This window comes from Borostomias antarcticus (genome assembly GCF_949987555.1).
Source record: "Borostomias antarcticus genome assembly, chromosome: 2".
In the NCBI taxonomy this organism is placed as follows: Eukaryota; Metazoa; Chordata; class Actinopteri; order Stomiiformes; family Stomiidae; genus Borostomias; species Borostomias antarcticus.
Genome location: NC_140235.1, coordinates 28,077,035 through 28,101,617, shown reverse-complemented (window position 1 = coordinate 28,101,617; position 24,583 = coordinate 28,077,035). Strand labels below are relative to the sequence as shown.

The following is a 24,583-nucleotide window of genomic DNA, read 5'->3' as shown; positions in this document are numbered from 1 at the left end:
TTTTTTCTTCTGTGCCAGTGCCCCACGAATGCCCCTCCCCATCAATGTGTCCTCAGTGATATAAAGGGCGTAAGCACACCAGCAAGAGCAAGTTGCAGAACCAAGCTGACAAAGTCGATTTTAAGCGGTTGCTATTTGCTCTCTGTCAATTGGTGGTCTTTGCTTTTACCTATCTAAGTACCCAAGAACACCAGGTTCCCGAAAATGGCTTGACCTTCGACTACATGGGTATGAAGCCCCTATTCCACAGAACTAAAAGGTCAGAAACCCATTAATAGCTGTCTTTATGGAAAAGGCAATTCCAATCCTATCTCTTCTCTCCCAGAATTCCAATCTTCCAGGCCAGAGTGATTTCACACTCGTGTCACACATTTGCGTGGAGAAAATGAACAGCATACAGAATAGAATACTCGGGTACAAACGGGTTTAATGGCTGCATGTTTGGTTTTGTGAACTCTGTGCAACATACAAAGTGACACACCAATCCTGTATTGTCTCATTGTGAGGACAGAGGTGGCCTCCGCTCAACAATAGTTCTAACACATTCAGCTCAACAAGGAACTATTTGGTCTTTTAGTATCTTAGTTCCCCTTCATAGCAAATACATAAAGCTTGGTGGAGATAAGAATTAAGGTTCATAAATGGCAACCAGAAACGTGTGTGTGCCTGCCTGTCTCTCCAACCCCAAGAGAGTCATGTGAGAACAGTGAGACAGGGCTTTGAAAATGGGTCTCATGGAACGATGGAAATGCCCTAACGAAACAACACAACTGTACAGCGTATTGTATTGTATTACAGTACGAACACAAGCTAAGATAGAACTCGCACAATATGCAGCATTTAGTTAAGTCCCAGAAACACTGAAAAATACACAGGCATGTCTGTCAGCCCACACAAACCGTTTGCCGTTCCTTCGTCACAGGCAGCTTCTGAAAAAGAAATGTGTATACAGAGATATATTCGGGCCTTGTGTACACCCCACATACACAAAGGGTCTCCGGCGTGTAAAAGTTCTTCCGGCGTTCCCGGCCTCACAGAGACGTGACTAACACCACTGACAAGACGCGCTAAGCCTCCCTCTCCTCCGGGGGAGAGGGGCTGGGGTGATGGGAGGGGGGTGGGTTGGGTTGGGTTGGGTTGGGGGGGGTGTCAGCCGGGCGCTGTTCGACATCGGTGAAAAGAGCACTTGGACAAACTCGCCGGTACAGTACAAACCTGCGTTCTCCCTCATCCGCGGCGTGGCGTGTTCACTGTGTGTGTGTGTGTGTGTGTGTGTGTTTGTGGGTTTGCGTTATTTCTCCGCCCCACCCCCCTCCCTCTCCCTGCTCCGGTTTCTCGTTAGGAATCCCTGTCGCTGTCCTCCCCTCCGTACATGTCGGCCAGTTTCTTAAAGCGGGGCCCCCATTCGCTCAGGTAGTTGTAGTCCTGCTCCCCCTCGGTGGTGGCCGACTCCAGCGAGCTGAGGGACTCGGCCACCGAGCCGTTGCCCTCGTAGGCGTAGGTGGCCAGTGAGTCGTAGGGCGGCGCCGTGGGGTCGGCGTCGTTGTCCTGGAGCCTCTGGCTGATGAAGTCCCGGACGTCGCCGTTGTCCCGCTGCGCCGGCACCGCCGGCGGGACCGGGCGCCGGAGGGGCGGGTAGAAGGCCTCGGGGACGATGTCGCGCCGCTGCTTGCTCTCGTCGATGGCCTCCGGGTTGCGCAGCGTGCCGATGTCGAAGGCCTGGGTGTCCTCCTCTCCGCCCCCCTCGTCGTTGTAGCTGACAACGTTGTCTCTCACGTCCTCTTTGGAGATGATCAGAGGCTCCTTCTTCCTCTGCCTCCTCAGGGAGGCGAACAGCACTACGATCACTACAGAGACAAGCAGAGAGAAAAACAAAAACGAGTTGACCCCTGCTGCTTGGGCTCTTATGAATACAAAATCTTACTTGGTTTAGTTTAGATTTCAAAGAACACGCTGAGTGGTTGGTCAAGCTGGTTTCAAACAAAGACAATAAGTTTATTCTATGTTACGATTTGCCGGAGTCGGACCCTAGCACAGGAAGTGAATCCAGGCATGAGAGAGTGACTGGGGGACGAAAGTGATAGTTTATAACGTGAAAAAGGAAGTGACAGTTTCAGGATGAAGAGGACAGGGAAGTGATGTCACACAGGAACAATTTGTAGTTTTAACAGACGGATTCTAGAGGAACGAACTACAAAGTTAGAACAACAGTCAGGTAGGAAAACAAAACACATTGGTGAGACTTGAATTTCATTCACACTCTCTATCGACCGTTGGTCCCTTCTTGCTCTGAGGGCCAGCTAGAAGCGAGAGTGTGTTGAGAGCAGCGATGTACGAGCCTTGCTGACCGAGGCTGCCTCAGAGGAGGCGCCTGAAAGGCGTTTGCACGCATGCGGTAGTGAAGCTACACCAGCTACAAGCCGCGCAACAAACACCGTTTGTCGTTTCTGGGTTTAGCGAGTTCCGATCGGTAGGTCATTCGCGCACGCGTCCGTTCATTGGTGGATTCGGTCATTCGCGCTACTCACTCAGCAGGATGATGACGCAGAGCAAGATGGCCACCAGGGCGCCGGTACTGAGCCCCGCCCGGCCGGTCAGCGCCTCGGCGTTACACAGCTTCATTTTGCCCTCGCGGTCGCACGTGCACACGCGCACGGTCAGCGTGTTGGTGCTGCTCTGCATGGGGAAGTCTCCGTCCGAGATGACCACGGGCACCAGGTACACGATCTTCTGCAGGCTGCTGTAGCTGTTTCTCCGCGTCAGGATGGACGCCGAGTTGTCTGCGGGGGCGACAGGTTGGTCGGTGGTCAAAGTTGTTTACATGTTGTCCTACAGTACACACACTTGTTTACTTATGAACATTTTGACAGATCGTGTTTTATCCTGCACATACTTATGTTGGGGCAAGAAAACACTAACTAGCACAGTCACATTGAATGACTTCCGCCTATCGCAATGTCCCACATGATGTGTGGTCGGCGCCATGTGCAGTAGCGTTGTAGCAGTACGTTGACTGACAGGAGTGTGTCCTTTCTTTTAGGTCTTGTGATAGGGCATGTGCTCTGGCTGTTTGTGACTGACCCTCGCTTGAAAGGGAGACTCTCTGTCTGCGATCTCACCTTTATTGTCGCGGACGGAGAAGTTGGCTTTCCCAGAGGCCTCTTGGGCCAGGCTGAAGAAGAACCTGTGGCCGCCGATGGGCTCGTCAGGATCCGCAGCGCTCACTGTCTGGATTACCTGCAACAGAGCAGAGGAACACAAGCATAATCAGCTTAGCCATGTTAACAGGTCACCTGCTTTTTATGAGATGAAGCTTAGGGGAATTAAAGGATACATTCGGGATTTTTGAATATTATGATCGGATGATTTATTGACCTCAATGTAGTGTATGGGCCAGGAGAGAGTATAATCCATGGTTTCAATTTGATTATATTTCTACTGTAACATCAGATGGCTTTAGCCACCACTTATATGAGAATAAAGGAAGGATTAGGGACTGACGTTGTTTTTTTCAATTTGGCGCCAAATCACCCTTAATTCATGTTGAATTCAGTTCAAGAAGAGATCAACTGACTATAACATTAAAAGCATGACATTTTAACGTAAAGGGAATTTTAGGTGGAGTGCATGGCTTTATGTAAGTGCTTAAAGTGAAAGTGTAACGTTTAGAGCATGGCGTGACACGGACCTGGTTAGCCTTGGCGTGTTCGCAGACGAAGGCCTCGTAGGGGCTCTCGAAAGTCGGAGCGTTGTCATTGACGTCCAGAACTCTGATGTACACAGGGACACGGGTCACCTGACGAGGGTTGTCTAAGAAGCACACAAACACGTGACATTTTGTTAAAGACACCAAGGACCATTAGAAACTAACACAATACACAGGACAATCTCCATGGGGGTCACAGTTAAACTTAAAGGTGCAGTGTGTAGTTTTTTTGTGACATCTAGTGGTGAAAATAAAATTTGGATTGGATTTGGCAGAAACTGAATATAATTTCATAAGCATGTTTTGAATTAGTGTATAATCCCATGAAAATAAGAAGTGTTGCATTTTCCTTACCTTAGAATGAGCCCTTTTTATATATACTGCAACATGGCAGCCTCCATGGAGTGGGTCCTTCCATGGAAGCGGCCATGTTGAATTGTAATTGTATTGAGTTGGTTGCAATCTGCAACCAGTCACCTCTAGATAGCATCAAGAACTACACACTGCATCTTTAAGGAGTTCAATAGTAGGCTAGGCTACAGTATTACTACTAATAATGTAGTTTCAGTAACTTCTGGAGGTGGACAACATATCCGCTGTGGCTTGATAATGCAACGCTACTGGAATTAACTGTTGAAGGACTACTTTCTCACTGAACTCCTCATAGTTAAACTTAGTTATACTGTACCACGACTGAACTAATAGTTCGGTGAATTTATTGGCCATAGTGTTAATGTAATAGAAGTGCTATTCAGTGAGGCAGCTACTCACGGAACTCTGTGGCCACGATGGAGATGTTGTGCCAGGCGCTCTCTTCTCTGTCCAGCGTTCGCAGCGTGAACACTGAGCCGTTACCCGCGTGGACGTTGAACACCCTGTCCATGTCTGTACGGCGGTCTATGGAGTACCTGGGATGACACACACACACACACACACACACATGCAATCGGCATCAGTATTGCCACTGTAGCACACTAACTCAATACAGCGGACATTATGTATAGGCTATACCCAATTGTATTTCGGATTGCTGCTTCCACAGTTCTGGTGTCGGCTTTAAATAGCAAGTACTCCAAAGTGGTCTATCTGCGCTCTGGTGTTGGGGGACTTAATGGTTCCTTGCCCTCACGCACACACCAACACACACAACAGGTTACGCGCAGGAGTTGTTTTCCCGCGATTCTCTGACCGGGGCGATACATCAGTGTGATTAATGGGGTAGCTGACGCTGGGGCTGTGGGGGGGGGGGGGTGGAGGGTAGCAGGAGGAAGGAGGAGCCCCCCCCCCCCCCAGGGGGGTGCGTGAACCAGGACGCTCAAGTGCCACGCACCATCGCACTCCTCTCCTCTCCCCACGTCCCCGTAGCCCACCCCCACCCCCCCTCCCCCCGCTATATGAAAACCGTTAAGTCAAACGTCTTTATCTACGCGCCCGCCTCGTAACTCCGGCGGTACGACTAAACTCGTTAAATCCACTGCCATCGCGTGTGGGTTGCTAATTGCTTTTCTAATATTCCCAATAATTCAGTTGGCTAGCCCTGGCTCCTCCCCTGATTAATGGCAGGGGAGATAAGGATGCATGTGTTGCAAGTGTGTGTGTGTGTGTGTGTGTGTGTGTGTGTGTGTGCCTGCGAAAGCGTGTGTGTGTGTGTGTGTGTGTGTGTGTATGCGTGTGCTCGTGTGTGTGTATGTGTGCGTGCGTGCGTGTGTGTGTGTGTATGTGTGTGTGTATATGTGTGTCTGTTCCCGGCCCGGGCTCCGAAGTGCTGCTCTCTGCAGGCAAGCATCGGGCAGGGGGGAGGAGGAAGAAGAGAGTGTGTGTGTGTGTGTCTGTGTGTCTGTGGGGGTGGGGGTGGGGGGGGGCAGATTGTGCTCTCCTTCCCCCACCACCTGTCTGGTTTTGTTGGTTTAGACAGGTTGTCCTGGAGGTCGGGGGGGGGGGGGTCAGGCTGTGGGGGGCCGCCTTGCAGAAGGCTGAAGGGTATGAGTGGGTAACGTGGAATGTACTGTAGCAGGCTTGCCTACTCCAATAAAGAAACCCATCTCTGTTGTGTGCATCTCTTTATTTTTCCTCTTTTCTCTCTCTCTCTCTCTAGGGCCCCTAGCCATCTTCTCCTCTCTCCTCAACTCTAAATGCCACAGGCTAGAGCCCTCCCGATGGCGGGTGATAAAAGAGAATGATATCGTATTTGACACCGGTAATAAAACGCTGGGACTTCAACCTTGAGGGCTCTCATAGTTCAACCGAGCATCATCACAAAGGCTGAGCGGGGCCTCAGATACACCCTTCATTTCAGTGGCAGCGGTACAGTAGCCCGACGGTTTGGGCTCGATAGGTTTATAACGAGAGCGATGATGTACACGGCATCGTGCGGTCGTGTCGGCGTCCTCACTGTCCAGACTGCATTGATCCCGTGCATCGTGAGCACGTGTGGGTGTGTGTGTGCGTGCGAGAGCGCGCACTTATGGAGTTTGATTTTGTATACATTTTAAGGCTCAAGACTAATTTTCTCTTATTTTGCACATTTTCAATAAAGTCTTTATTGAAATTGAAGTTTTGTCCGGTGGTTGTTTGGAGTGATTGCTGTAGATTGACTCAGCCAGGTTATATAGGATGCTAAGTCGTTTGTTTATAGCACAATAGCATCTGATTTAATGTGATGAAGTGAAATTATCATTCTGTGTAAATATTTAATTTACCACAATGGTGGAAAAATGCTTGAAAAGTGCTTGAATTTCGCTTAGGAAAATGTGTAAGAACCCTGTATGGTCTAAAACAGCCGAGCCCGGAATCGACGCTGCGTTTTTTTCCCCCCCCTCACCTGACGGGGCTGCGGCTGCCGTCGGGGTCGGCGGCGCTCACGGCTCCGATGACGGCGCCGCCGGGGGAGTCCTCCCTCACCTCCATGGTGTAGCTGGCGTGCTCGAACACCGGCGGCTCGTCAATGTCCTCCACCAGGAGCTTGACGGTGGCCTCGTCCCGGAAGGGCCCGGTGGAGAGGAAGCGCGGGTTCAGGTAGACGTTCTCCACCTCCACCCGCATGGTGTACGTCCTCTTCCTCTCAAAGTCCAGAGGCTGAGGGAGATGAAGAGGTTAGTGTAACGCACACATTCATACTGTACAGTACACCAAAGTCCCCGTATATCAACACACGTACGCAGTACACAGAATCCCCTGGATCAATACACACAATATATAGTAGGCCGATGCGCTTCCTCTAGGGTAACACTTTATTTGGAAGCTCTCTATCGATAGATGCACAAATAACTGCCAACATGCAGTTGTGCGTTTATCGATAGAGAGAGTATAAGTCTAAACTATCGTTAGATGGTTCAGACTTACAGTCTAAATCATCTAGAGCATGGGTTCCCAAACTCCATCAATGTGGGCCTCCCCTCTGAAAACAGTGACACACCCGCGCCCCCCAACCCCCCAAATTTGTCAATTTTGCAAGGCAGCATTAGCTAGCCCATAACGTTACACAGCCAAGTTAGCTCGGTGGCACCTGTTGCTAGTTAACGTTATGACGTTTTTGCACAATACATTCATGCCTGCGATGGGAGGCTCTCTCTGCACTATCCACAAATTTAGTATACATCTCTCCCATTATTTATTTCGATTTTCTGACCTTTAAAATCACGTTTCATTCATAAAAACCATAAAAAAACCATCTAAAATAAAAAATGTTTTCCTTTTTTTAAATGTTTTCTAACCATCCCTCTGCGCCTCCCCTGAATTTCTTTGGGGCCCCCCAGGGGAGGCCCACCTCACAGTTTTGGGAATGCCTGATCTAGAGTACAATACCTGTATGTGTCCTTAACTAAACACAACAGTTAAAATAGCAAATGTGTTATTTTTTACACATCAGTTCTAAGGGCAGGTGTTAACGCTCGAACTAATAAGCCGCTAATCTAGACCTTACACAGTGGCAGCGTAGAAAAGGACGCTATTTCCTGCTAGTTTGAATGCATGTGTCTCATCTATGGCGGCGTCTAAGTGTTGCCTTACTCTCTCACAGATCAGCACAGTAAAACCCACAGTGGTCTCTATCGACGGGAGAGTGTGACGGCAGGGAGTGTCAGCAGGAATTGAGCTGACTGGCTGCAAGCCTTTACTCTAATACAAGAGATGCGTGTCTCTGAGTGTGTCTCTGTGATTCTGTGTACAGTATGTGTGTGTGTGTATGTGTGTATGTGTGTTCATCACCAACGATACAGATTTGCTGTGCCCTCAAACAGTGCCTGGCAGCATGAAACTTCACACCAATCAAATAAATCAATTGCGCTGTCGATAACTGGATACGAACCATAGATTCCGCTGTGGCCTGTGTTACGACAAGCTTTAGATGATGGTAACATGGAGGGTGTGCACTGCCATGTGACGCGGGGACATGGAGGAATGGTGTGGCCTTTCACTAGACAAGCACTTTTAATTAGAGGTTCCAGATGTACCTCGGGCTCTGCACACACCCCCTCTCTCTCTCTCTCTCTCTCTCTCTCTCTCCCCCTCTCCCTCTCTCTCTCACTCTCTATATCCCTCTCTCTCTCTCTCTCTCTCTCTCCCTCTCTCTCTCCCTCTCCCTCTCTCCTTCTCTCTCTCCCTCTCTCCCTCTCTCTCTCTCTCTCTCTCTCTCTCTCTCAAACACACAAGAAAAAGGACTGTATGAGCTGAAAAGGCAATAATAACTCTCTCCACCCAATGATAGAACACTGCTTGTGATCGATTGAAAACCATACACGACAAACCAAAAAACAGAACTATCCAATTCTTGTTGAATACATCAAAATGCCGCTCAGAGCCCCACTGGCTGTTTAAATCCATACCAGTGTCAATACTAAACCAGAACATCCTCTGTGCGTTACGATACAACTTATTGGACATGCCTCTGCTGGGGCTTATCTAGTATTACAACTTAGTTACAGGCCCCATGCCCGTTCTGTAATACTGTACGTCCATTAGGGGCTATTTAACCCGTCACCACGAGGATTTTTAGTACAGGTGTGTTATATCTGTCACCTGGAGTCAAGCGCCACAATACATGGGAATAGGGACGGAGCCAGCACATTACCTGTCAAATCCAGCTGCATTTGAACAGCCAATCATGAAAAGGGGGGTAGGGGTTGAGGGCATTTCCGGGAGTTTCCGCATGGAGTGGGTGCTACATGTAAATAGAATTGGGAACGTGGGCCAATCAGCCTCCGATACAAAATCCGGTCGGATTCTCATTGGTTCCCATGAATATCAGGTTGTTCCGCATAAGTTCTCACCACAGGGGAAACTTCTGGGCAGTCAAGTCAAACTTTATTTATAAAACACATTTAAAAACAGCAGTGGTTGCTGTACAGTGGGCTAAAAGGCACAGATTATTCAGGGTACTCAGATTAGTTATATGTGTCCTGATTCAATTCCGGTTTCTGAATGTGTTTGTAGACTGAGGGGATTGTCAATGCGTTGTATTGTACTCCCTTTTGTTTTCACCAGAGGCAAGTGATGAAAGAACGCTCTTTCGTCACTCTTTAGAACGACCGCTCTTTTGTCACTCTTTAGATCGACCGCTCTTTCGTCACTCTTTAGAACCAACGCTCTTTTGTCACTCTTTAGAACGAACACTCTTTTGTCACTCTTTAGAACCAACGCTCTTTCGTCACTCTTTAGAACCAACGCTCTTTTGTCAGTCTTTAGAACGAACGCTCTTTCGTCACTCTTTAGAACCAACGCTCTTTCGTCACTCTTTAGAACCAACGCTCTTTCGTCACTCTTTAGAACCAACGCTCTTTCGTCACTCTTTAGAACGAACGTTCTTTCGTCACTCTTTAGAACCAACACTCTTTCCTCACTCTTTAGAACCAATGCTCTTTCGTCACTCTTTAGAACCAACGCTCTTTCGTCACTCTTTAGAACCAACGCTCTTTCGTCACTCTTTAGAACCAATGCTCTTTCGTCACTCTTTAGAACCAACGCTCTTTCGTTACTCTTTAGAACCAACGCTATTTTGTCACTCTTTAGAACCAATGCTCTTTCGTCCCTCTTTAGAACGAACGCTCTCTATCACTCTTTAGAACCAACGCTCTTTCGTCACTCTTTAGAACGAACGCTCTTTCGTCACTCTTTAGAACCAACGCTCTTTCGTCACTCTTTAGAAAGAACGCTCTTTCGTCACTCTTTGGAACGAACGCTCTTTCGTCACTCTTTAGAACCAACGCTCTTTCCTCACTCTTTAGAACCAATGCTCTTTCGTCACTCTTTAGAACGAACGCTCTTTCGTCACTCTTAAGAACCAACGCTCTTTCGTCACTCTTTAGAACCAACGCTCTTTCGTCACTCTTTAGAACCAACGCTCTTTCGTCACTCTTTAGAACCAACGCTCTTTTGTCACTCTTTAGAACCAACGCTCTTTCGTCACTCTTTAGAACAAACGCTCTTTTGTCACTCTTTAGAACGAACACTCTTTCATTACTCTTTAGAACCAACGCTCTTTCGTCACTCTTTAGAACCAACGCTCTTTTGTCACTCTTTAGAACGAACGCTCTTTCATCACTCTTTAGAACGAACGCTCTTCCGTCACTCTTTAGAACCAACGCTCTTTTGTCACTCTTTAGAACGAATGCTCTTTCATCACTCTTTAGAACCAACGCTCTTTCGTCACTCTTTAGAACCATCGCTCTTTCGTCACTCTTTAGAACGGGAGCAAGGAGAATCCCTGACCTTCCTGAGGGTGATGACACCCTCCTGTGTGCTCCTATTGGTGGAGATGTCGAACATGCCGGCACCGTCGCTGCTGCTGATCCGGTAGTCCATGGCGGCGTTGTCGCCGATGTCGGCATCGCTGGCTCGGATCACGCCCACCACCGAGCCGGGGCCTGTGGACTCTGGGGTTCTGAACTCGTACACACCTGGGAAAACATATAGACAAGGCGCACACACACACACACACACACACACACACACACACACACACAGTGCATAGAGATGCACACACACACACACGCACGCAACACAGCCACGTGCACACACGCACAAACAGTTAGGGTTTTCAAAATCTGTCGTCGTAACAGATAAAACAAAATGACAATATAATGTACAACTACGAAGATTCACAGAGCGATGAGAAATTGGGAGCACACAGGGCGGCTAAATTGTGTGCAATTTGTTCATGAATAAATTGGTTCTGGGAGGGGGGATCCCATGATTCCCTGGTTTGAGAGTGAGATAGAAATGGTTGGCTGCCTGTGTGGGCCGCTGCCACCCGCTGTATCTGGCTCGCTTAAATAAATAGCAGCAGAACAGGGGAACGGTGTGATGTACACACGGCCTGCAGAAACAAACAACCCGCACACCCTCATAAAACATGCTGACAGTGTTTTGGCAATGCCTAAGTTGGCAGGTCTGGGTGACACTCACGCTCGCTCCCACACACACACACACAGTCACACACACGCATGCCCACACACACCCACCCACACACACACACACACACACACACACATGACAACACACAGAGGCACACCTCGCACCGTGAAGTGGTCTCCCAGTCTAAGGGATTCTGTATTTAGCATTGGGTATACTGTATAGGGGCAGAGGCATCACTCCGGCAGACAACAATACTATCTCTCCCTGACACTCTGCCTCCTCCGGGTGTCCTATTACAATATCTACCCTTCTCCTGCCTCATCCCCCTCTCTCCTCCTCCACCCCCCCGCCCCCGCACCCCCCTCCCCTGTTCTCTTTCTCCTTCTTTCACCCTGTCTGCCCCCTGTCCTCCTCCTCTCTCCAGCCCCTCTCTCCGTCCTCCTCGCCTCCTCCCTGTTGTTTGTCTCGGTGGGGTGAGACGATTGTATGTCTCCCTTCCGGGGGGGAAGGTGGGGGGGGGTGCATGGTGGGACCGGCTGCTGTCGATTCTCGATTCAACACACACACACACGCACACACACACAGCGCCGATGTTGTTGAGGGGAAAGGAAATGACACCGGTAATCTGTCAATCCGCCCCGGCTGCCGTCGCCGGGTGCAGGAGCGAGCGAGGGAGGGAGAGAGAGGAAAGAGGAGAGAGAGAACGAAGAGGGACAAGAGACGACGCGAGGGGGGGGGGGGGGGGGGGGGGTTGAAAGAAAGTGTCGGAAGGCAGAGCGGAGGATGAGACGGAAATATGGCGACGGAACGGGATCAAGCGCGAGATGGAGAGAGAGAGAAAAAGGGACTTGAGAGAGATACCGTTAACCGAGAGAGATTGAGAAAGACAGAGGAGAGATAAGACTCAGAGAGACAGACTGTACTCTCGTCATTTAACAGGGATTACAGTGCTGAGCTGATGGACTTTCCCCCAGACCCCCCTCTGTCATATGTCTTGACTTTTAATTATTCAAAGATGTCAAGAGGGCCAGTCCACCACCACACACTATACCCACTGCCCACCCTGGCCACACACTGCAATAAATACATTTGGAAATTAATACCAGATGGAGGCTGCCTGCTTGGCACCAAGAAGGCTTTTATGTAAGAGAGAGAGAGGGAGAGAGAGAGAGGGAGAGAGAGAAAGAAAGAGAGAGAGAGAGAGAGAGTGTGCACGTGTGTGTGCCAGGTTATACTGCATACTCACTCTTGGTGAATCGTGGGGGATTGTCGTTGACATCAGAGAGGGTGATGCTGACTGTGGTGGTCCCTGACAGCCCACCCATCTGCCCGGCCATATCCTTGGCCTGGATCACAACCTGGTAGTTCTCCTTCACCTCCCTGTCCATGTTGGGGAGGGCCGTCCTGATAACGCCTGCACAAAAAAAAACAAAAGCAGACACTCAGTGGCGTGAAATAGGACACGAGGCAAAGACGCCAGGGAAGAAAGAACGCTTACTGTTAATTCCGCACAATATGCCATCAGCACATTTCTACCACGTCAAACTTTTACATAATTGGATGTGATCGCGTTCGATTCCCAAGCGTGCTATGCTCCAAATGCAAACATTCAGCTTCCCTTGTGGGGGGGGAGGGCAAAGTCGAAACGGGCACTTTGAGGAAAGATTCTATCCCGCGCGACGCAGCGCCACGTTTCTACGTCAACGCACTTGATCTCGAGTCGGGAGCCGGCCCTAATTGACTGCTTATTAGAAGGCGGCGCGTTGCATCTCCTGTCAATGCCTGACGCGGCTTTAGTCTGCAGGCTGGCGTTTGACGCCCCGCAACCGGAGTGAACAGAGATTCGTTTTTTATGCGAGAATATGAGATAGGAAGAAGCGAAGAAGAAGAAAAAAAAAAAAAAAAACGAGAACCACTAAATAAATCGCGTCGACAGAGTTCACCGCTTCCGATCTGGTTGTTCTCCGTAGAGGGGAGTCAGTGAATATCAAATAATATGGAGGAGGAAGGGGGTTGATGTGGCACATCACTCAAGGCCAGATCTGAGCCTTCTTGGTGAGTGTTGAAACAACTCCATCCAGCTCTTTGATCACATCCGACGTGCTGGAAGGACGGGAGGCAGTGGCGGTTTCTCAAAGCGCAGCGGCGCCGTTCCTACTGATGGACGCCGGACTCTGGCAGACATGGCGGACTGATCAAGCTGCGCTGAGGGGGGGGGGGGCGTGGGTGAGTGGGAGAGAGAGAGAGGACCGGGAGAACCAATAGTCGACAGGGTCAGAATACAGCTGCTCTCTACTTATTTTCTCTCTCTCTCTCTCTCTCTCTCTCTCTCTCTCTCTCTCACACACACACACACACACCACCCCCCCCCCCTTTGTGCAAGGGGGGAAGCCAGCTTACATGCCACATCTGGGATGAACCATATTACTGTTAAGCTGTGCGCTAATCTGCAAATGGCTTTTTTTTCCGGTTGCCTTTTTCCTTTTGTTTAAGCCAAAGTCACACGCGGGATGAGATCCAAAGCACTCATTACACATGATGAAAACTACAGCAGCGGCAGCGGCTGCACTGTGGATTTCAACTGTAGCTACATCTGTGATTCAGTGATCGGTCTGTCCTCGTCTCTTCATTGCCTACATGAAGGACATGGCTTGAGCTGTGTGTGTGTGTGCGTGTGTGTGTGTGTTGTGGTGGGGGGGGAGGGGGAGCGGGGGGGGTGTTGGGGGGTCCCTGGAAGTGGTCCCTGGAGGTGGTCCCTTACCTGTCTCAGGCTCCACTGAGAAGTATGGCTGGCCCTGTATGATGCTGTACACCACTCTGGCACTGTTCCCGTAAGTGGCATCATCCGCATCATTGGCTGTCACCTGCATCACCACGGTGCCTGAGAAGAGGTCACACGACATGAGTCAGAAAGAGGAAGAAACATGAACCAGGATGCGCGTGTAATCGATCACTCCGAAAGGGGTTCGCTGGATAAATGAGTTGAGTTGATAAGTGGTTTCTTCCTAGGTGTTCTATAGCCTTGTAAATTGTTACAGATGATAATGGCTGTTATCGCCTTATCTTAAACAGACACCACCCATTATAAGAGTGTGCATGATGGATCACCAGGCAAATCAGTAAGTCCAGAAGACAAATCTGTTTTTCTATCCATATCAGAGAGTTGCAGCGTCATTCCTCCGTCTATGCACCCCCCCCCCCCCCCAACACACACACACACACACACAGAAAACCATTAATGTATTCGAAGATCTTCACAATCTGACAACGCTAATATCCAATGCAAGACAACAACCGCGATCCATTTTCCTCATCAAAGCCACTGAAACACAGTTTCCTATAGAACAAAGGGAGACGGTTAGCCAAGTGCTATCTCCCGAAGTTGCCTCGCGGGGCCAAGTGTTGCCTCATTAAATTCATAAGAAAATTAATTGAGTAGAAAATATTTAATGGCAAACGGGTATAAATATAGAATTCCGCAGTACAACGGAATAATAACCCTGTGAAACAATGTCAGTGGAGGACTGGGAGGGGGAGATTCTGCCTCATGATATCTGAAGTTAGTTTTCAACAATGAAAGAGAGTGGTTTTGGTTTTGGTGGTGAAACGAGGCGATTAGAAAGCAGGAGGCCTTGACAATCTTGGCGGCAAACCCTTAGAATTTTGCTCGTCTGCAGCTAGTAGCTACAGATTAAAGCAGCTCGCCTTTTAACTGGTAAAAGAAAGTGTGATCACATAACATCTGTATTGGCCTCCACTGGCTTCCTGTCCACTTCAGAATTTATTTTAAGTTGCAACTGGATGTTCCAAGATCCAGGCTCAAAAATAGAGGCGACTGTGCCTTGGCTGTGGCCGCCCCTAGAACAGTTTACCTATATAAGAACTGCCCAGACTCTAGGAATTTGAACAGTTTACCCATATAAGAACTGCCCAGACTCTAGGAATTTTTTAAGTCGTTGTTAAAGACCCACCTCTTCTCTGTGTTCAATTCGAGTTGAGCTAGACCCCTCAACATCATTTTATTTTGTACTGCAATTCTGTATGTTATTATTATGTTGATTGTTTTTTATTTTATATCTGTTGGTATTCCTGTTCAGCACTTTGGTCAACCATGGTTGTTTTAAATGTGCTATACAAATAAAGTTTGACTTGACTTCACTTTGTGTTTTGCATTGTGATAGGAGCGACAGTTGAGAATTCCTGAGAGAGGTCATTCAACCTTGATAATACCCTTTTAACTTAGGTATACTGTAAGCCTCAAAAGAGGCTTTTCTGATTTGTCAGACTTCAGAGATAGCACGGTTTCACATTATTTCATAGTTTTTCAATCTTTCAGAGTGCAACATTTTAGGTTTGAGCAAACAGGCTTGACGGTATCCCTCAATTCTCTTAGAAAAATAATGTTCAAACTGCCACGGATTTCCACCGACAACGACAGCCTAAGGAAACAGCACAAAGGCATGGTCCGGGTCACGTGTAAAGGGCTGGTGTTCAGAAGCCTTCACACATAAACACATGCTTTGTCAAGCATTGACATCACACCTCCCCCGTTGCCATGGGCACCCCTGCCACGGTGGATGAATGCAGGGGTTAGAGGACTGAGTGACAGAAGTGTCACATGGCTGTGCGAAGTGACCAATACCAAATGTCCAATGTCACTCAGTCTTAGTTGGAAGGGCGGGCCAGAAGACTTGGCAGTCACAGTTTCTGTCGTAAGCCTCGATGGTTATATGGGTTTGCACATTGCTCATCAAGGCATCATAAATATAAAGCACTTCTTCGGCCGGGAATTAGACTTTAAGACTGCAATAAATGTGTCTGGATCCCAACCACATAGCCCTATAACCTGGATGATCACTTTCATCAAAAACTAAAGGGAGGTATAAAACTTGCACACTAATAAAAACAAATTAGATTATTAAGCAGTGCATTAGACAAATGTAGTAATGAAGAAATTGAGTATACAAAGCATTATCTCAAGCACAGTATAGTGATCATACTTCAGTAATATATGTTCTCAACTTAATTACAAGAATTATTCACCAAGTTTGTTTGTGCGGAAACCAATCAGCACCGGCCCTATAATGTGTCTCGTCTAATTAGTCAATCTCTCCTCTTATCAAGTGGGCCCTGTTATTATGATTGATAACGCGTCATCGATCCACCCCTGATGGACGTGCTGAAACGTCTCAATCATGTTTCCTGCATAAACCCCTCTAATCCTGCTCTCTGAGGAAGGATACCAGGGGCAGAATACATTAACAATGAACACAGTCTGCCTTTTCAGCGGTCGAAGTCTTTGAGCATCACAGGATTTCTGGTAATAGATTTGACATGATCAGGTTCTCTCTCCTCCTCCCACCACTTCTCAAGGGGATCATGGGGGTTTTAAAGGAACACGCTGTGGTATAATCTATTGTTTGAAGGTCATAGCAATGCCATATTGTACAATGTAAAAAAGTAACATGGACTGTTATTCTTGTCAGCCACATCTGTGAAATCGACAATGATTACATCTGCCTCATACATCGTTTTCAAAGCCTCTTAGCCTTTAACTTAGTTTTCAAACCCTCTTAGCCTTTCTCCTGTGTTTGTAGCTGCCCTCATTATACTGTAGTGTTTGTGCGAATGTGTCTGTGCTTTAACACAAGAACCATACATCGTCACCAGCTTTTGTATGATTTCTGTTTTTTTGTGTTAAGAGCAGTTGAACCAGACCTGACAGATTTAGCAAACACTACAAAAAGGGTAATCAGGTAATAAGGTAGCAAGTTACCCATTTATTTCCTAATTAGAACAAGAACACCACAGGTATGACAGAGTTGACTAAGCCACTCCAAATTCAATGAAAGTGCTGATCAGCAATTGTGTTCAAATGCCTAGTGTGGAGCAGAACATAAGGAAATAAGACAAAAAACACAATATTTACCGCTTGGAAATCAGTAAATCAGTCAGCTTTGAGGCAGACTGTTGAAATTATGGGTCTCTAAAGCTTTACTCGTCTTATAAACTGAGCAGAGTTTGAACAGAGGGCCGGCTGAGGAGAATATTCACTGCAGCTGCCACTTGGGAATTCTATGGCACATTTCCCAGGAACTAACACACTGCACGCCTCTCCTTATCGTGGGGTTCTGGGTGTGGTAACCGCAGAATCCAGAAGGGTTGCACTTGCCAGACCAACCGCTGAGTTATTTGCATACATACATACGTACTGTACATCTCAAGGGAAATCTCAATTTGTCTCCGTGGTGGAGATGGGTAAGCTTAGGGCACTTTCAGAGTACTCCACGGAGAACTGTTAACCCACAACATGAAGATTAGCCCATCACACTGTACTACACATCGGTTAGACACTACTGGCCTGTAGGTATGGTCTTGGTATGGACTTACTGTAGTAATCTCTGCTAAGAGATTGTTCAGTGTACAGTATATCTAGGCTCACTGTCTTTGTCAGACAAGTGGGGTCTCGGTGCATGTCTATGATGGAAGTGTGCACGAATTTCAGCCCCAATGGTACACTGCACCTACCTATGTTGGACATCTCGGGCACAGTGGCCGTGTACGGGTCCTTGGTGAACAAGGGCGCGTTGTCGTTGATGTCATGGATCTTGATGATGAACTCCGACTCCCCCTCCAGCGCCTCGTTGGTTAACCTGTTGACGGCCTTGGCGCGCAGCGAGTAGTACGCCTTCTCCTCCCGGTCCAGCCGCTTGGTGGCGTGGATGTCGCCCGACTTCTCGTCGATCTTGAACAGGCTGCCCGCCCCCTCGCCCGTGAGGACGTAGCGCACGCTCCCGTCCCCGCGGTCGCCGTCGGAGTGGAGCTAGAGGATCATGGGAGAGGCACACAGGGGGGAGAGGGTCACACTGTCGCTCGCGGCAGCGCTCAATACCGCTGTCCTCAGTGCAAACAAATCTGGGCATCTATCGTTAATATGTGCGTTTCCACGATGTGACCACTGTCTATGGCTGTGCACAATTAAGCTCATTTTCCGCATTGAGCATCGGAGGTAAGTTGAAACACCTTTCCCTGCATCCGTCAGCGACGCGGTCGACTCGGTCTTTCGTGGCGCATCTCGGATCTCGCTTTGAAATGTTCGACGCCACGCGGCGGTCAATCCACTCTGGTATATACAAGCGTCCGCCGCGACCTCATTTTCAGATGCTAAACCGAATGCCGACATGTCCTACGGTTGGCCGTGTGTTGCCGTGACCTATGTGTCGGAACCCCGAGCGCATCCAATCACCAGAAGATCAAAATCCCCCCGCTACGCTCGGGAGACATGACAGTCTGGCCTCCGCTGGCTCTCTCCTCTCTGTTATTTGCTCTTTACCCTCCAGCGACAAGTTGTTTTTCCCCGTCCGCGTGAACGGAAGCTTCGCCTGCTCCGACATTTTAATTCGGACTCTAAATCCCCTCGGCATATGTATCTCAGGGAAGTCATCTGGATTTCACCTGCCGCATTGCTTCCTGTTTCCCCATTCCCTCGTCTTTTGAGAGCCAAGGACGAGCTAATAGGAGGCTAATTGCGTGTGAATGTAAAGGCCAAGGGCAGTGGCGTGTTTGCAGACAGGCTGGTGAGTCGGCATCTTGGCAAATCAATAGACGTTCGCACATGCATGAGGAGACATACGCTGGGTTTCAATGAACTGCTGTACTCTACAATATTGACACGGTATTTTGTGTTAGTATGACTACGGTATGTCTGTGTGTGTGTGTGAATGGTGGGTGTGAGCATGCATGACTGTGTATTTGTGTGTGTGTGTGTGTGTGTGTGTGTGTGCATGTGTGCGTGTGAGTGTGTGTGTTTGTGTGCGAGTGCATGCGTGTGCATGTGCGTGTGTGTGTGTTGGTGTGAATGCGTAAGTGAGAAAGTATCACAGTGCGGGAGTGGAGAAGGTGTGTGATTGGCCTCCTTCTGGTCCTGGACAGACTTATTATATTATGCAGAACGAGTCATTTACGTGGGAGTGCAGTGCAAAGTATCTCACTTCCTCAAAAAGCATAACGCTTTTCATTCAAGGTGCTGGAAGGAGGCAAAACGACTGCCAATCTACACCTCACGTCTGCTTGAACAGTAATTGAAATGGTCGTTCTTTAACTTTCACAAGCTTGCCACCACTGAGTCTTTTCAATACACTCTATTACTCTTCATGTTTCAGAGTCAGTTGACTGAAAATAATGTTCTTCAACATCATTACTTCGCCTGCGCGCCTGTCTCTGTTCAACTGCACACGACTTCAGCTACCGTAATGACAGTTAAGCCCCCTTTGTTGACTTGTGAGGGGAGATTCATTTCTATGGAAACGGAGTGGTCCACAGCTTTCGAGGACGGTCTCCCTCCCCTGAAGGATATTACGCACCGGCTCCGAGTATCGAACATCGGCCGTTGCTTACCGCTCTCAGGTTTGTGACCCGGTCTTTTCCGGTCGTCTCCTCGACGCTGACGTGAATCTACCGCCTGCCCTCTTATTCAAATTAGGAGAAAAACCTCTCTCGGAAATCAATCTGGAAGCCCAACGCGCATTCACAATGCCCCCTGATCAATTTTTATCGAAAATACAATTAAGCTGTCACTGAGGGGAGGGAGAGAAAAGCCACATGTGCATTCAGCGTGGCCACCGAGAGCCCTGCGCACGTCGATATCTGGCCCTTTCTCCTCTCTGTCCCCGTTGATACCACATCATAATGAAACAGTGGAGGGGCCTCGCTAAAGCCAACAGCCCCAAGAGACATTTGGTCTTTCGTGGAAATTTCAGCGGGGTATCAATACCATAAACTAATGGAAAAGGCTGCAAGAACGAAAAAGGCTACGGGAACCGTCGCTCTTGATGAATCATAAAATAGGCCTGCTTCTAATATGCACGATAAGGGAGGCCTTTTTGGTTTTCAGAAATGACTCCATGTCGAGTGGCGCAAATGTCTTGGCTTACCAGATCTGGCCGCCGTTTCAGTTTCTCACAGCTAGGACGGAAGAAGGGCTTTGAAAATCGCTTTTCAAAGGGCCAATTAGCTGGCTGCCATTTAGCCCTCTGAGTCTAGCCTCGTGAGCCTGGTGGACTTCTATGGCCAGATGGTAGCATTAGCCTTGGCTTTGAAATGCATTCCTGCTAGTTGTTGTTGTTGTTGTTGTGTAAAGATAAGCTGTCATTCGAGACTCCAAGGTGAAAGGTCATGCCGTATATATACTCTATGGGTGAATTAATTATCGTTCCTTTTGTCTTCTCCGCCTCCAAAACTTTCAGGCATCTTATCTTTTAATTACCGCAAACTCCATTTTGGGTGGGGTTTGTATTCTATTTGCAGTCAAGTATACTTGCCCCCTCATTTGAATACAACTTGGCTGACTGGTTACAGAGTCAGAAAAAGGAAGCAGACGATGTGATAAGGGGAACAAAACCGCGCTGATTCTAAACAGTCGTGAACGATTGCGAGGCCCTGCGGGGCGTCTGGGGCGAAAGTGACGTATCTTATTCAGACATCTCCTCCCTGTGCCTGTGATGTTGTCAGACAGCTGTTTAGCAGCCCTGTCACCACATGACCCCCGTCACTACCGACACAGAGAAGGGAGGGGTGTAATTGAAGTCCCCGCTGCCTCGCCCCTGGGGGGGGGGGGGGGGGTGGAAGGGGGTTACCGCCTAATCAACAAACACAGCCAGTACAGTATGTAATCAGAGACCGCCGGAGCAGTTGCCGTGGCGCGAATGCGAGCGCCGGCGCTTCCTCCGTGGCCATATTGTGAAAATCCTCACTCCCGAGCCAAGGTGAGCAGCTGGTGATGAGGAGCATGAAAAAAGGCCAAAAGCCACCCCCTTCACCCCCCACCCCCAGTCCTCTGACGTTCTGAACAGTGTGTGTGTGTGTGTGTGTGTGTGTGTGTGTGTGTGTTTGCGTTTCAGCCACTGAGTCACACAGAGACTGGGCAGAACATTATATCTGTGTTCATTTACCCCCCCCCCCCCCCCCTCCTCCATCACTGGAGGGCAGAGAGAGGGGGGGCGGCACAGAGAGAGAGAGAGAAGAGGAGAGGAGGAGAAGAACACTCGCATGCTTGCTAGGGGATTTCATGGCTGAGGAAGACTATACCCACCAGGCCTCGAACCACTGGGGCCTATCAGACGCTGTAAATACTTTATGAGATATGATAGTGCAGCACAAACACTCCTCAACCACAGGCCATTAAGCATTTTCAGTGGGAATGTGTCCTTTGGTAAAACGGGAGGGGAAAAAAAATAATGAAATAAACAAACATCCTATTTCCCCTGTGACAGACAGTGCCCTGGGAGGGCTCTGTGCAGCTCGTCTGCTAATGACAGCCAGTGTACAATTCCCCCTTTCCAGGAGAAATCACTGGCCAATACCTCTACATTAGCAACCAACCAGAAGCTAGGCTCGGTGTTGCGAGCGCATGTCTCTCCTGTGTCTCTCCTTTGTTCTTCGAACGCCTCTCCGCTCACTTTTCTTTCTCCCGTTTGTGACGTCAACTCTGTTTGTTAGCTCCTCGGAACTCAATAAAGCCATTGTAAAAAGCAGCTGGTGGTGGGCGCGAGAGTTTACCGAGCGACTGTGTTGTAATTCATCGTTCTGTCTTTTACCACGTGTCAAGAGCAGGCTCCCTTGTTTATAATAACCTGTCATTGTGTCGCCTCCGATTCATTCTTTAACACGCTAACAAAAATGTGATTGTTCGATCACAGCGTTCACTCAGTGGAAATAGTGGTACGCTCAATGACAAAAAAAAAACTTTTGTGTCCTCTTTCCAGAGCCGGTGTTGTGAAGTGCATTGTGGGATGAGGGCCTACACCTGAGGATTGAGATGCAGTGATTTTCTATCCTTTTTTTTATTTATTTTTTTTACTCAAAAGCCATCCATTCACATCCATCCAGCACTACTTTGTCAAGCAATTAGAAAAATAGTAATTGAAGCATTGCAGATTGCAGAAGCACTGCAATCTTGGAGACAACCGGCTCGAGAGCCGACAATGGGGAGAAGGACCCAGCTGGATGTGCTCGGGAAAGAACGCGAAACGCCCGTAGAGCCGTGATTAAGTGTGCGGCGCCCCGGCGTAGCTTTGACGGCGCCACCAGGAGAAAGTGCTCTCGGGATTCAAGCCTCGACTCAAAGAAGCCGCGTTGACTGAGTGAATCCTGTGCCCTGATAATCCATAGTGCCCTATTAGTCCTTTTTACACACTAAAAGGACGAACGCATCAATCAACATTCCCCACAGATGGAGTGGTTTGATTATGCTCAGAAGAAGTGACTTCTGCTCATTATTCCTCTCTTTTTTTCTCTTCTCTCTCTTTCTTCATCATCTCTCTTTTTTTCTCTTCTCTCCCTTTCTCTTTTTTCATCTCTCTTTTTTTTGTTCTCTTTCTCTCGTGTTTGTTCTCCTACGTCGGAGAGCGTTGTAATCCTTTTAGACCCGGGCTGAAAGTCAAGCCTCGCTCAGGGAAGGACGCATGTTGCGGAATCTCATTTGGGCGGATGACTCTATCCAGGACGGGCGCGCCATAGGAATGCAAAACACAGAGGCACCCCATTCAAACGCTCGCTCACAGATCCCCCCCCCCCCCCCATCTCTCTCGTCCTTCTGACCTCGGCCTGACGGACGCTTCGCAATCTCCCCAATTACACCGCCGTGCATATCTCTGACTTCCTTTGCCCCCTCCCCCCACCCCGCATGTGAAGGGAGCTTATTTTGATATTCCTCCTTGTACTCTCTCAATGTTATCTCGGTTGACGTCGTGTTTTCATTTTGTCTGACAAATACTCCCACCGCGGAAGACGGCCGTGATTGGCTGCAGGGCAGCGCGGCCTCGTTACGACGCTTTGATATAAACGGAGCGGACGTCGGCGGCTACAGCAGATAGTGTACAGTACCGTAGGTAGGAAAACACAAACAGCCAAGCTAGGATGAATGGGGTCCAGGAATGAAAGGGCCGCTTTGCCTGAATAATATCTAGCCAAGTGCATCTCACATCAACACAACAGATGCAGATTTTGATATTAAAACATATCGTTCATTAGTCATTGCCAGTCATCGCCAGTCTTGAAAATGACAATAACAACCTCTGACGCTAAGAGGACGCCTGTGTGCCCAGCAATTTGTTGCATATTGTTCCATATAGTGGATGTGTAGAGTATGCCACCCTTACTTGCCCGTGCTGCGTTCGATCTTGGGTCCTCTTATGAACTCATGAACACACGTGACTGCCTCTCATGAACACTGTCATTATCATTTCTTCGATCATGTCTTTGCACTGTCCTTTCCAGTCCCTGCACCCTGTCTAATGTTGTCTATCCATCAGTGTTATGCACCAACTGACCAGAACAAATTCCAAGTATGTGTAAATCTACCTGGCAATAAAACTGAGTTCTGATTCTGAAAAAGCTAGCGATTTGATGGTGCGGGTGGGTGGTATTTGTACTGAGGACAAAGTTTAACCAATTCAACTCGGCTACACATGAACTATGCTTTCACTGCACTTGAAAGCATCCCACGAGGGCATCATGCAGAGTGTGTTCTTTTCAATTGAACAAACAAAGGATGCCTATTGCCTGAGGTATATTTAGGGTTGTGTATTCTCCTGAGAAATGACTCCCATCCCTCAACAAACCATACTCAACAAACACTGATAACCACAAAGGAGAGCGAAAGAAAGACAGAGAGAAAGAAAGAAAGAAAGAGAAAGAAAGAAAGAAAGAAAGAAAGAACGAGAAAGAAAGAAAGAGCTCACAGTCCCACACACTCGTCAATTAAGGGAATTCATAAAGTCGAGTGTGGTGGGAATTGCAGGGGGGTGGGGGGGGGGAGAGGAGGGGCGAATACTGGAGAGAAACAAACAAACAAACAAAGAAACGAAGAGAAAAGTAATATCTCGCAGGTTGTAAACACTTTAACCTAACCTGGAGAGCGTCATGCTCTATTGGGAAGCTCTCGGCTAGCTAGGTTCGGGACAGTTACACTACCTTGCCGACGTACTGCATGTCTGTCCCCATGTATTCCTCCAGCAGGAAGAACTGGTTCCACATCCAGCCTCGCTTGGACCTCTTCAGCGGCTCCCCGTTGGAGTCCTCTCCCGTCAGCCCTCCGGACCCTGCCGCGGACCCCCGCCGCCCCCCTGTAGTCCTCCTCAGGGCCCTGAGGCTCTCCCCCGGGGGGCACAGGAGGGCCCAGGCCCACAGAGCCAGTAGGAGACACGCCCTGCCTCTAGCCATGGCCGGGGGCTGCTGGCGCACCTCGGCTCCGGGTCGCCTGATCTGGTCCTCTCTTCCCTTCCTTCCTTCCTTCCTTCCTTCCTTCCTTCCTTCCTTCCTTCCTTCCTTCCTTCCTTCCTTCCTTCCTTCCTTCCTTCCTTCCTTCCTTCGCTCCTTCCTTCCTTCCTTCCTTCCCTCCTTCCCTCCTTCCTTCCTTCCTTCCTTCCTTCCTTCCTTCCTTCCTTCCTTCCTTCCTTCCTTCCTTCCTTCCTTCCTTCCTTCCTTCGCTCCTTCGCTCCTTCGCTCCTTCGCTCCTTCCTTCCCTCC

At 48.7% G+C, this 24,583-nt stretch overlaps 1 protein-coding gene across 1 annotated transcript; it reads right to left on the bottom strand.

Annotated features, from left to right (window-relative positions):
• Nucleotides 1–1,338: 1,338 nt before the first annotated feature.
• Nucleotides 1,339–24,277, bottom strand: LOC311326249 (cadherin-6-like; the record flags this gene model as incomplete). The annotated part of the gene is made up of 11 exons (XM_084459120.1): nt 1,339–1,847; nt 2,529–2,780; nt 3,120–3,237; nt 3,689–3,810; nt 4,478–4,614; nt 6,528–6,781; nt 10,412–10,599; nt 12,303–12,470; nt 13,818–13,937; nt 17,585–17,879; nt 24,029–24,277. 11 exons carry the CDS (start codon nt 24,275–24,277, stop codon nt 1,339–1,341), a joined length of 2,412 nt encoding a protein of 803 aa, XP_084315246.1.
• Nucleotides 24,278–24,583: the final 306 nt, after the last annotated feature.